This window comes from Daphnia pulex, chromosome 3, assembly GCF_021134715.1.
Source record: "Daphnia pulex isolate KAP4 chromosome 3, ASM2113471v1".
Taxonomy (NCBI): Eukaryota; Metazoa; Arthropoda; class Branchiopoda; order Diplostraca; family Daphniidae; genus Daphnia; species Daphnia pulex.
The window spans coordinates 11,193,622-11,205,545 of NC_060019.1; the positions used below are offsets into that span (position 1 = coordinate 11,193,622).

Consider the following 11,924-nt stretch of genomic DNA (forward strand, 5'->3'; position numbering starts at 1 on the left):
ATTAATATGAATATTTATTAAAGTTTGGATTTCGGATTTGAACGTGTATATTTAATGAGTTTTGTACATGATTAGATGAAACAACAATCAAGTTCACAAAATTAAACAAGTTATTTCAGGTTTAAGTTCCAAGTATAAAGTAAATAATCTGAACGTTGCTTAAAACTACCGCACAAAAGAACTTTCACCAATTTGAGCTACAACATACCATATTGAGAAACAAAATACCATCACTTCGTCTGAATTATATACTACACGTTGGAAAACATAATAGAAAATATTTTAGTAGACAACTCGAATTGCACTGGCAAATCAACTGTATGATAAAACCAGTATCAGCTACTTCAAGGACTTCAGGAAGATCCAGCATAACAACAGCTTGAACAGGAACCAAACTGCAAAACCACCACCTTACATTTCCATTAACTCCTGTGAGAAAACAGATATGATATTAAGCAGACAGTATCACATGTTATTTTTTTCCCATCAATTTTTTTTCCAACGTGGAAAATTGCCTAGTTTAAATTGTGACTTATTACTACATTTAATAGAAACCTACACACTTCCCAAGTTACAATTAATAAACTCATAAATTACCGTTTTTAGAGATATTCTGGCATCTATGCTTGAAGATTTGCTATGAGTCTTGCTACAACATTTTTGGATAACCCCAACATGAAATGCATGCAGCATTTGACTTTTCACATTGTCACCATATCCTGTTAGATAAAAGCAGAATCATTAATTAACATTTAAACCTATACCAGATGTTAACACAATGAAAGACAATAAAGAGAACAATCATGTCGTAAATTTAAAATTTAGATGAAATCCGAGCAGCAGCAAACTCTTTAAATCACAAGACAAGATTGCGTAAATAGTTATTAGAAAGGGAATTTGTGTTTTAGTTCAATAAAAAAGAAACTTACAAGTCAGCTCAGATTGATTAAGCGGGCGACTATCTTTTAACGAAGACTCTACACCCACTACAACATTTTGATTAGACTTCATGAGACTCTCCCAATTACAACCCATAATCACAATCGAACTACCTTTTCAAGATGTCTTTGTTGCTGTTACAATTCAAGTAACACTTCCCCAGTTCAGGATGACACCAGTAATGTAAACTGCTTCAAGAAGCTTCAGCTGAATTTGACTTGAACTCACTTTCACCAGCTGGCTGCAACAAAATCACCTGAATGACAGCAATGAAGCTCAGACTTTGCCATGTCCTCAAGTTCTTCAACAGATAAGGAAAGGGATCTCTCACCTGAATATAATCTAGAATATCAATAGTATTATTGCAGAGATATTTATACAATTTAAGTATCTGCATGGAATATACTTACAATCAACCTGTACAGATAACCATGGACAACAAGTCTGCGAAATGGACTGCATTTTAAGCCAACGTGGACAGATTATTAGATAGGTTCTTTTCCAATTGTTAACTCAAATGCCTGCAGAAGCCAAAATACTCTCTGAACTGGAAAAATAAAATATCTTCAAAACCAAACACAAATAACACATGTCAAGGATAACCATAGCTTACAATTTTAAAATAAATGTATCCTACAATTTCTTGCAGAGGCAATTATTTACTTCACATTTAGATTACTTCTTTAGGTTGGAGGGAAGTGTCTGTTTTGATTGATTACCAATTGACAAAATTTTACAAATGCTTTCTTAATTAGAAACACGAAATAATATGTCACAGATCTTCATGAACAAAGGTGCTAACTTGCTTTAATTAGCTAACACGCACTTTATTACCTTTACAGATTCCTTCCTTCCAACACATTTGTCTTGCAACTTAGTAGACCCTCTTAAAGACACAACTTCATGGAACGGCAGTGACCACATGGAGAAAAGGAAATCATGCTCTAACAAATAGATTGAAATAGATTAGCAAATGGGCTTTTCAACCAGTCCAAACTCTCGCGATTCACTTACTAGCTTTTATCTGGTTCACTTTCGGTTCAGCTTAGTGGAATGGCGAGAAAATCTCATCTTGTGACGAAACATGCAACATACAGCAAGAGACGACATTTTGGGAAGACAGGTCACATGATAGACAGGCAACATGATCAAATGGATTTTCCAATTTTAAATTGAAGGACCTTTTAATGTTACCCTTTAGTTCAGAAATTTTAATTTTAAATAATCTTATAGAATACAAGAAGTAATTAACATAGAAAATTGTCAGGAAAGAAATTACCTGACAATGCCTAAGGAGAACGTTATCTAACAACATCTTTGACTGCCACATTGCCTCAGCACATCAGCACTTTGGTGGTCTTTGATATTTTGATGCCCCCCTTTGCCCTTTGCTACATTCCTCTAGAATACCATCACACTAAGTCTGAATAGTTCAATCCCTAAACACACTGAAATATTTAACCACCTAGCGACAGCCAACAGCCCTTAACATCCAGGGAGCAGGGACCACTGCAATAAAACACCAATTAATAATTCCTAATCCCCGTGAAATTTAGGATCGATTAATTAAAAATTTGAGGCGGAATACATATGTTAATCATTTTCGTCGTTGAATGAATATCACACAAGTATTAACGCATTTGGAAACCGAAAGTAGACCAGAAAATCAATCATGAAAAAATAACAAGCGAGTTTTGTTGGTGGAATACTTATCAATTATCACCCTAAAAAGCTACCTCTCAATAAATGCCGATAATTATTTCCAGGGATTTACGAAGTACTGAAGCTACGTATTTGACAGCTGAGAATTAACAAACGCTTTAATAAAGACACTTCGTTAAAAATGGGATACATTGTGACACTTCGTTTGAAACTAACAGGAACCTCATTTAAAGATCAGAAACAAAGTTAAAAGCTAATAGAATATTGGTAAATAATTTGAAATTTTTCGGATACCTGGGCATTTTTCCATGGTGAGTAACAGCGGACTGAAGTGATCTAACTTCTCAGTGGAGTACGACAAGTTATGTAGCAACATACAGGCATTAGAGCTAGATGACGAGAGTTGGGAAGATAATGTCGGCAAAGGCCAATATTGGCCCAAGAATCTCCATGCCACGACCCGACAAACTTTCTCTCTCTCTGGTTGAACTGAAAGTCGACACAAACTCCATTTCAACTTATCTGTCAAGTAGCGGACTAAGTACATCAAAAGTATTCACCAGCTGGCTGCGACAAATCCGCAGCAAATCCACGAGGACGTTGGACTACCATGAATCTCAGATGTTACCAAACGGTTTACCCTACTTGAAAAATAATAAATAAATTTCTATCAAAGAACAAAGTTTCATGCAACAAAAAAATATCTACTATCAATTATAAAAACCAGTTGGTTATTCTTTTGTCAAGTAATTTGGTCAAGTGGAATAATAATAGTTACACAAAAAGGCAATCCATTATCTTTCTTCCAAAGGCTTCAGCACTGTTTGATTGATTTAACATTTCTAGACATGTACATTAAAAAACCAACTAATTCTAAGTATCAAGACAACATTACTGTACATACCACATGTCCAAAGAAGGTGAAGAACGTAAGCAAAGAAACTGTAGATTCACCGACACCAGGGACAGCAGCAGCTTATTCGAGTCAAGCACGTCTTTCACCATCTACGCATCGAGCGGCAAACACCATCATTCAACACCTTGAATTAATCTACCTTTCAAAAGTTAGGGGAAAAGATTGTTTAAGCTTTGGAATTCAGTAGAAAACAATGATTATGAACAAAATAGTGGACAGTAAGCTGCATGGCCCTTGCGCATTTCCTCCTGAAGTGGAGGAGAAATCTTAAAATTATCCAACACCACCACCAGAATAGAAAAAAAAAAACTTACTTTAAAGTAAAAGTACTTCTCCATGTGACAAAACATCCCAACATGCAGCAAGAGTCTTCACAAAAGGTACAGCACTCCACAACAACACATGAAATTGACAAGTTTACATTGAAAGCTTTCAGACCTGTAAATTCACCACACAAAAAAATTTCATAATATTAAAGAATTCAAGCAATTTATGACAACAATTTAGGAAAAAAAAAACCTTGCAGAAGCTATCTTATGACTTGCAATTGCAAAGTACTGAAACTACATAATTTGACGGATGAAAATTTAAAAAAACTGTAATAAAGCCATTAGCGTTAGAAAACTATACGTATAGCTAACACTTCGTTTGCGACTAACAAGTGCCTCAATGAAGGATCATAACACAGAAACAGAGTTTAAGGCTAATGGTTGACTGATTAATAATTTAGAATTTCTCGGGTACCTAGGCATTCTCCCATGGTGAGTAACAGCGGACTGAAGTGGTCAAGCTTGTGAGTGGAGTAAGACAAATTGTGAACAAGCATACAAAGCATTATAGCCAGAAGAGCGGGCGTTACTAAGATAAGGATGGAGCAGAACGAAGATAGAAGTCACTCTTCTCGTCACTGACGAAAGCCAACATTGATGTCTCAAGTACATCACAATCACCAGCTGCATGCGTCAAATCCGCAACGTATCCCTGTAGACATTGGGCTGTCATAAAGCTCAGATTTCACCAACCCATTAATCCTACATAAAATAAAATAAATTTCGATCAAAGTACAAAGTTTCATGCATAAAAAAAAAAAAGATCTAGCTCATTACTTTGAGATATCATTCTCAACATTTAGCCATTATCACCCCAAAGGAAAAAAGGCTTTCCAAATTCCAATGTCAAGAACAGAACATTCAAAACTAATTCGAAAAATAGGTGTAGATTGAAACGTAAATCCACATCTTAGGATTTCAAGAATTACACCAAAATTAAACAATGGAATTTACTCTAGTATTTCTGGTTTCTGCACAATGGACAACAGTAAAGCTATGAGATTAGATGATTTGGCCAAGAGGAATTTACCTTTGACAAAAATAGCTATTTCACGATTGAAATAATTCCCAGGTGAAGCATGCCTGATGGGAAGATAAACATAAAAGCAATACATCATCTTCCTTCAATTCAGCACTTTCTTTTTGACTGATTCTAAAACTAACATTTTTAGACACATTAAAGACAAATTAGCTCTAATCTTCAAGAAAACATTACTGTACATACCACATGTAAAAAAACGGTGAAGAACGTAAGCAAAGTAAATGTAGATTCACCAACACCAGAGACAATAGCAGCTTATTCCGAGTCAAGCACTCCTTTCAGCATCTTAGCATTGAGCATCAAACCCAATCATTCAGCAGTTTGAATTAATCTACCTTTCGAACATTAGAGGGGAAAAGATTGCTTTAACTTTGAAATACACAGTAATTACAAAATGAAATTAGCATGCTAAGGATTTCTTTCAAAGTGTAGTTTAAGCCAAATGAAAATGGATGAAAATGTGATGAAATATCCAATACAGAATATATTGAATTAGACTAGTTTTAATTGGAAAACAAATATAAAAAATAGTTACCATTCCATCAAGTTTCTACTTTCTAGTACGAGACGACATTTCTGCATACGGACAGCACTCGGACACATGGTGAGACGACTCACCGTGAGTGGGACTGAAATTGTAGGCAAAATAACCTTTAAATTCACAAAATACTACAGAACACATCTAATTCACATGCACAATAGCAGTCATAGGTAACAACAAGAAAAAAATACCTTTCTAGATGCAAAACGTACGTTGAAGTTCGCAGACATGACTAAAATACTCAGACCATGCAGCGTGCACCGTCCCAGACTCCCAGTTCTACAGTCTGCACCTTACTGACTGTAGTACTGTACTGTTGCTACGGCCTACGGTAAACTGTACTTTGTACTGAATGCAACACCAAACCCCTGGTGGACGAATTCTAACCCTACCTTTTGACAAAAATTTAACCCCCAACCCATGCCACAACCTTTTGAACAAAAAATTCTAACCCCTACCTTTTAACAAAAATCTTAACAACCTTCAACAACCACTTGTAATCATAAATATTGATAAAACATAGAAAAAAATTTACCACCTTCGTTCCATTGGCTATTACTTCAAAGCGTCGTCATGAGGAAATTCCAACCCCAACCAATGCCCCAACCTTGAGAAAAATATTCTAACCATGTTCTAACCCAACCTGACCCAACCTTTTGGGGAAAAAAAACTTAACAAAATTCAACAACCACTGGTTAGTGGTTATCATAAATATGGCAACAAGTTGATAAAACGTGGAAAAAAATTCCAAATTCCTCTATGCCTCTACTAGTAGTACCAAATTCCTCTACTAGGTGACTGATAAAGAATAATGATTGGCGGTTTTTCTAAACATGGTGCTTCCGTTACATTCGTTACATTATCATTAACGAAAAAAGTAATTGAATCGAATAAATAATTAATTGCAGGTATGTAATTTAAATTATAAAAAGTCACGTCATAATCAAGGTCACGGTTGCGATGGCAACGGCATCTTAGAGCAGACGCCAAGAGGCAATTCAGCGAGCGAGTGCATGAGAGTCTTCTAAGAGACTAAGAGTATCGGAGTCGGTGTCTATTTTGAATATTCATTCATGCTATTAAATATTAAGGAGAAAATTTCTGGTTAAAATTATGAGTAACTTACGAGCTGCTGGTCTCATAGTATTCCGAATTGTTTCGTTAGAAGTTGAGTACTTGTTAATGCAGACGTCGTATGGCCATCACCATTGGACACCACCAAAAGGTTTTTTTTTAAATTTTCCCTAATCATCATGTGTGATGTTAAAAGTGTTTTATTTAAATTTACAGGTCATGTCGACCCAGGTGAAAGTGACATGGAAACGGCTATGAGAGAAACAGAAGAAGAAGCTGGATTAACAGCAAGTCACCTACAAGTCATAACAGATTTTTGTAAGGAACTTCACTATGAAGTCAAGCGGAAACCCAAAATTGTTGTATACTGGCTAGCAAAGCTTGTAGACCCTCTTGCAGCTGTTCGACTCTCAGAAGAACACAAGGATTTCAGATGGGTAAAACTAGAGGAAGCCTGCCAGTTGGCTGAATATGCAGATCTACAATCTGTTCTCAGAGATTGTGAAGCATATCTCAAGAATGATACCAGTATTGTGTAAAAGATTCCCATTGTATTTATTTTTATAGTTCATGCATGCATTTCAAGGAAAATGTTATAAAAATGAATGTATGGTAGAAGTATGGTTGACCAATTCATGTGCATCTCTTAAAACTTCTAAAGATAATTCTCGTTCAAGCTGTCACTCAAGGATTTAGCTGTAAATATAAAGAGGGTTAAATTTCCTTTTTTCAAATTATGTTACTTATGTCGAGATTGTATACCACCAGCGGCCAATTTTGGTTGTACCGTAGAGATAAATTTTGTCGTTGCCTGGCCGATTTCTGACTCGACCATCGTAGCAACCTGTTCAATTTCAGACTCATAATTTAAGAAAATAGGTCGAATGATGTTCCGGTAGATTATGGTTGAACCATTCCAAGAGACGGGGGCAAAGCAAAATATCAGGAAAACGCACTAAAAAAAATCATATTTTATTACTGAATTGTTATTAATTTTTTACAGTGTGTTTCACCTTTCCTAGCCAATACAATGGAAACCAAGAGAGAAGAATATCGGAAAAGAATTCGACCATGCCGAAGCAAGCATAGACGACCCAGTAAGTAAGCCATTTCGTGTCGTCATCTTTTGATTTTGTCTCGATTGCTTTAATTGATGCATATGCGGGATAAACAAATCCAATAGTATTGCAGACTAGCTGGGCACCAAAACCCAAAACCAAATAGACTGCCAGAAATCCGATAGCACCTACACATATCCACAAAAAGAAACCAGGAACTCATCAAAGAATCACACGCATCGCATTCGTGTACTATCTTTTAGACTTACCAGGAGCAATATAGATTCGATCCACTCCAACGTTGTCTTCAACAATAGTTAACACGTCATTTATCAGTCCGGGTTCACGTAAAGCTTTTTGAAACCGTTGTACATGTCTTTCCAAAAAACCCACCATTTTTCCGCTCAATCAAAATCTGGCTGAAAGGGAATAAGACACAAACTCTTAAGCTATTATAGTTAATATACGAAAATGCTTTAAACTTTTGTTTGAGAGATTGACTATATTGGAAATGAATAAATAATTCTTGAGAGCAGAGAGCAAGAAATTGTCCTATTGATGACCAGTCCACTAATGAACATGGGAACAATTTCTCGTGCCCTACAAACGCGGAATATCAGTAACAAATAGAGTGCAAGCAACAAAGATGTCTTCAAAGTCCAAAACCAATCCAAGTTCAATAGGAAATTATCACCTATCGATAACATAGTTATCAGGACGGCGCTCGTTGCTATAGGCAGAAGGAATGGGAAGTCGTAAAAATTGATAATAAAAGCCAAACACATTATTTCACTAACGTTTTCAATATTTTTTAAACAGAAATGCCGCTACGATGAAATAGTCCAAACAGACAATAACAAAAAGATAACTCGACGAGCTTAGAAATTGGCAATTTTTTCATTGCAGTTGTAGATAATGTAAGGACATAGTGTTCATTGTGATATAACATACTAGGCTGTTGCGCGAGTTGCTCTAAACAATCTTCTTGACCATGTTCGATGTAGCGATAAAAATATTCAAATTAACTATCGATTTCAGCTATCTAGCGGGAAAATGCAGACGATTTCAATTGTGCACGTCGTACACGTGCTTTTAAAAAAATTAACGAAAGAAACTTTATTCTTTAGTATTATTGTCACGCTCTTCCACAATCTCGTTAAAAACTACCGATCCGTGATATCTTTTATTTCACTTCATTAGCCAACCGTGTGAAGAAATACGTAAATGTTGAAATTTTTATCGTTTTTGTAGCGGCTGTTCAAACTCCAATGTTTACTCAAACGTGCCTAAAGCCTTAAACACATGCTTATTAAAAAATCCCTTATTGCAAAAGACATATCTTATCAGCAGTTAGAAAATTAAGTTCAAAAACATAGATAAAACAGCAAAAATATTCTTAATACAAAAAAGGAATTTAAATGAAAGTTCATTCATGTAATTGATTTATGATAAAAACTCTAATTTCGAAAAATATAAGTCAGCCTCATTTTGAGGGATCAATATTTGAATTTAAAAAATCATTGTAAGTGACTTGTTTCTGTATTGTAAGTTCAAGTTTACAAAAAGTTATGAAAACGGATTCAATCAATAATTCAGGACAGTCTCGCGTGACTAATTTTGAAAGGAATTACAGAATTTTCAAAATAGATTCGAAGAGAAGAAAACACACAGAATGAAAATATTAACTTAATCATCCTTGTTAGCATTCTTAACCAAGTTTTGAGCTGTAAAGGGAAAATTATTTCATTAATAATCCTAATCTTCCAAAGATATGTTACTTACTTATATCAAGTCCTTGGGATAACAGTTTAGAGGCGGTGTTTGAGGCTTCACCAACAATTTTGTCCAATTTAGTGTTGTATTTGAGGTATCTGGGTCTGATCACTCTGTTATAAATCACAGCAGAACCGTTCCATGAGATTGGAGCAAAGCACCAGACCAGCAGGATGCACTGTACAAATAATAAATGTAATTGCATTGTGTACACAATGTAAGAGCTTGATGGATTTAAAGAAAGTTACCTTTGCAAGCCAATAAAGGGGAAACCAAGACAAAAGAATATCAGAAAAGAATTCAACAATGCTGAAAAATGCAAAGACTGTCCAATAAGTAAGCCACTTTGTGTCATCATCTTTTTTGTCAGACTCAATGGCTCTCACTGACGCATATGCAGGGTAAACAAATCCAATGGAGTTGCATAGCAACTGAGCACCATAGCCAAAAGTAAGGTAAATTGCGATGACACCAATCATTCCTGTGGACACAAATATTTATTTTGTTTTAATTTCATTATAAATCTTTAGCATAGAAATGTTGAAGAGTTTACCAAGTGCTATGTAAAGTCTCTTTACTCCTGTACGCTGCTCAGCTTTGGCTAGCAAATCGTTTATTACTCCTGGCTCATTCAATGCTTTTTCAAGAGTTGCACGGTACTGCTCCAAGAATGCTGTCATGATGGTAGTTTTGGATTAGTCTGCTTAAAAAAGAAAAATTCAGGTTTATTGTATTTTGAGCCAACTGTATAATTATAGCCAATGACATAATGTCTCATGCAATGCCCCTGTCATGTCTATATCGCAATTCACAGAAATGTGAAGGACTGGTTGGAACTTCATTATCTACACACAAAGGGCTCAGTTCAAATATCTCAACTGCATTACATCAAAGGACTGGAAATGCGAGCAGCACTTAAAAAAAAAAACCGGTTTCGAGATAATATTAAGTCTAAAGAATCGACGAAGCAGAACCTGTTTTCTACAATTCAAAGAACCGGAATTCTACCGATTTTGAATGTGAGCACCTAAATAACTTACGGTTTTAGAAGAAGAAGAGCCGTTGGATAGATGTGTGTGTTACTGGTCCCCTATGTGTAGAGAACTAAAAGTAAAAAGGACGCAGCAACGGCCAACGAGCTCACAATGAACCGAGTGGTGGAAAATAAAAGGAGAGAAAAAATTTTTTGGAGAAAGAAGAAAAAAAGTTGTTTGGTTATTTCCGGGGAGTGGAGTCTCAGCAGTACTGTGTGTGTAGTAGTACACTCGACAGTCGGCAGGAGGGAGGGACATCCTCTCGTGTGCCAAATTTAGCAATTTAGCTCAAAAGGGCTCCGTCCCGCTGGAATTCACATGATAATAAATTCTTATATTAATCTATTTTCACTTCCAACAGATTATTTGTGTCACTATCAATTCTAATGGCTTCCCAGAATATTTATTAAACTAGATTTTTTTTAATCATTTTTAATTTAAAATTCGATAAATGTGTTTTTGTAGAGCGCAGCGTGGGCTCTCTCCCAGGGTGGTGTAATTGCCCTAAATTGGGAAAACGAATGGGAATTTCCAGGTCATTGTTACACTTCCATTGGAAATCAACTTACAGACTGGGAAATGTGTGACAGTAATGGATTGAAAGTAGAGAGACGAGGCCTAGATTTCCCATCTAAACCCAATCGATTCTCATCTAGAGACTACACAAAGGAATACATTGGTGCCGTCACAGTAACATGTATAACACCATTAATGTTCGTTGGGCGTTACATTGTCCAAACCTAATCATGTTCAATTCGACTAGGGGTCATTTAGGAAATAAACTAGGCCAATATAATTAACATCAATGTCACACTGTTACAACAACCGGTAACAACCCAAATTGGAGACACTGAATTTCAAAAGAAGATCTTTGGCTGAGCTATATAAGAAGGATAGAAGCCCAACGCAGACACTTGTTATCGTGCAACATGTTATTATACGTATTGTAGAGCTATATATATTGACCGGCGTGAGATTTACACGCAGTGTAACAGTAGTAGTAATAGGAAATCAATCCGACTTGCAGCTATATAGCGAAAGTCAGTTTCCTTCAACATCTCACGTTTCTCTCTCTCTTGTTCAGATTTCATCTGCTATTACTGTATATATCCTGCACGATGGGATATAAATACAAACTCGAATCATTCCAGCAAACGATATCGATCGATCAACTTTTGTTGAAAAAAAGCCGGGACTTGACTCGTCTCTCCGCGTCTATAGCTGCGCATTATTTTTCGCACCCCTTTGAAGCTATTTTCGTTCCAATCGAGCGGAAGTTTTAGAATTGAAAAAAGTTGACGAGAGTTTGAACGCAAAAAAAAACAAATTGATGAAGAAGAAGGAAAAAATCCCATTTCCATCATTTTCTTTTCCGTTTTGCAGCCGGCGTTTTTCAAAAGAGTTGACTAAACTTTAGTGAATGACTATATGGCCTCCGTCGGAAGAAAGGAAAGCGACGACGGATCGAATATCTTTCCGATGATGATTTTTCCTTTTTTCATTTCCGCTGTTAGCTATTCTTCCCTATTACATATAAAGGCCATCAAATAGATGGT

General features: G+C 35.9%; 3 protein-coding genes and 1 long non-coding RNA gene across 25 annotated transcripts; 1 reads left to right on the forward strand and 3 right to left on the reverse strand.

Moving 5' to 3' along the window:
- Window positions 1-29: 29 nt before the first annotated feature.
- Window positions 30-6,073, reverse strand: LOC124190015. Of its 21 annotated transcripts, none has more exons than XR_006872778.1 (17): window positions 5,621-5,789; window positions 5,424-5,517; window positions 5,072-5,223; window positions 4,877-5,005; window positions 4,262-4,548; window positions 3,832-3,955; window positions 3,506-3,765; window positions 3,162-3,242; window positions 2,896-3,090; window positions 1,954-2,120; window positions 1,774-1,883; window positions 1,553-1,685; window positions 1,350-1,486; window positions 1,271-1,281; window positions 1,053-1,195; window positions 598-719; window positions 30-429 (listed from the first exon to the last, which is right to left on the reverse strand). It is a non-coding gene; the product is annotated as an uncharacterized LOC124190015 (long non-coding RNA). The 21 variants fall into 21 exon arrangements; XR_006872771.1 differs by lacking the exon at window positions 1,553-1,685 and adding an exon at window positions 2,219-2,448; XR_006872769.1 differs by lacking the exon at window positions 1,553-1,685 and adding an exon at window positions 2,219-2,448 and having other exon boundaries at window positions 1,954-2,134.
- Window positions 6,074-6,428: 355 nt separating this feature from the next.
- LOC124189892 (bis(5'-nucleosyl)-tetraphosphatase [asymmetrical]-like) lies at window positions 6,429-7,226 on the forward strand. Its single transcript, XM_046582397.1, has 2 exons — window positions 6,429-6,654; window positions 6,720-7,226. The coding sequence occupies exons 1-2, from the start codon at window positions 6,543-6,545 to the stop codon at window positions 7,040-7,042; spliced, it is 435 nt and encodes a 144-aa protein (XP_046438353.1). The 5' UTR covers window positions 6,429-6,542; the 3' UTR covers window positions 7,043-7,226.
- Window positions 7,035-8,187, reverse strand: LOC124189890 (receptor expression-enhancing protein 6-like). Its single transcript, XM_046582393.1, has 4 exons — window positions 7,831-8,187; window positions 7,517-7,749; window positions 7,266-7,458; window positions 7,035-7,199 (listed from the first exon to the last, which is right to left on the reverse strand). Exons 1-4 carry the CDS (start codon window positions 7,955-7,957, stop codon window positions 7,159-7,161), a joined length of 594 nt encoding a protein of 197 aa, XP_046438349.1. The 5' UTR covers window positions 7,958-8,187; the 3' UTR covers window positions 7,035-7,158.
- An 894-nt stretch (window positions 8,188-9,081) lies between these two features.
- Window positions 9,082-10,619, reverse strand: LOC124189891 (receptor expression-enhancing protein 5-like). Of its 2 annotated transcripts, none has more exons than XM_046582394.1 (5): window positions 10,375-10,619; window positions 9,888-10,034; window positions 9,583-9,815; window positions 9,344-9,512; window positions 9,082-9,285 (listed from the first exon to the last, which is right to left on the reverse strand). In XM_046582394.1, the coding sequence occupies exons 2-5, from the start codon at window positions 10,012-10,014 to the stop codon at window positions 9,248-9,250; spliced, it is 567 nt and encodes a 188-aa protein (XP_046438350.1). In that variant the 5' UTR covers window positions 10,015-10,034; window positions 10,375-10,619; the 3' UTR covers window positions 9,082-9,247. The 2 variants fall into 2 exon arrangements, with proteins under 2 accessions (XP_046438350.1, XP_046438351.1); XM_046582395.1 differs by having other exon boundaries at window positions 9,888-10,037; window positions 10,375-10,604.
- Between the last annotated feature and the right edge of the window lie 1,305 nt (window positions 10,620-11,924).

Bases quoted from the DNA above. Each gene is read 5' to 3' on its own strand.
- LOC124189890 (XM_046582393.1), bottom strand. From the start codon at position 7,957: ATGGTGGGTTTTTTGGAAAGACATGTACAACGGTTTCAAAAAGCTTTA. The intron at 7,750-7,830 runs GTAAGTCTAAAA...GGATATGTGTAG, and splicing joins TCGAATCTATATTGCTCCTG to GTGCTATCGGATTTCTGGCA. The intron at 7,459-7,516 runs GTGAAACACACT...GATTTTTTTTAG, and splicing joins CATTGTATTGGCTAGGAAAG to TGCGTTTTCCTGATATTTTG.
- LOC124189891 (XM_046582394.1), bottom strand. From the start codon at position 10,014: ATGACAGCATTCTTGGAGCAGTACCGTGCAACTCTTGAAAAAGCATTG. The intron at 9,816-9,887 runs GTAAACTCTTCA...TTGTGTCCACAG, and splicing joins GAGACTTTACATAGCACTTG to GAATGATTGGTGTCATCGCA. The intron at 9,513-9,582 runs GTAACTTTCTTT...TTATTTGTACAG, and splicing joins CCCTTTATTGGCTTGCAAAG to TGCATCCTGCTGGTCTGGTG.
- LOC124189892 (XM_046582397.1), top strand. From the start codon at position 6,543: ATGAGTAACTTACGAGCTGCTGGTCTCATAGTATTCCGAATTGTTTCG. The intron at 6,655-6,719 runs GTTTTTTTTTAA...TTAAATTTACAG, and splicing joins CCATTGGACACCACCAAAAG to GTCATGTCGACCCAGGTGAA.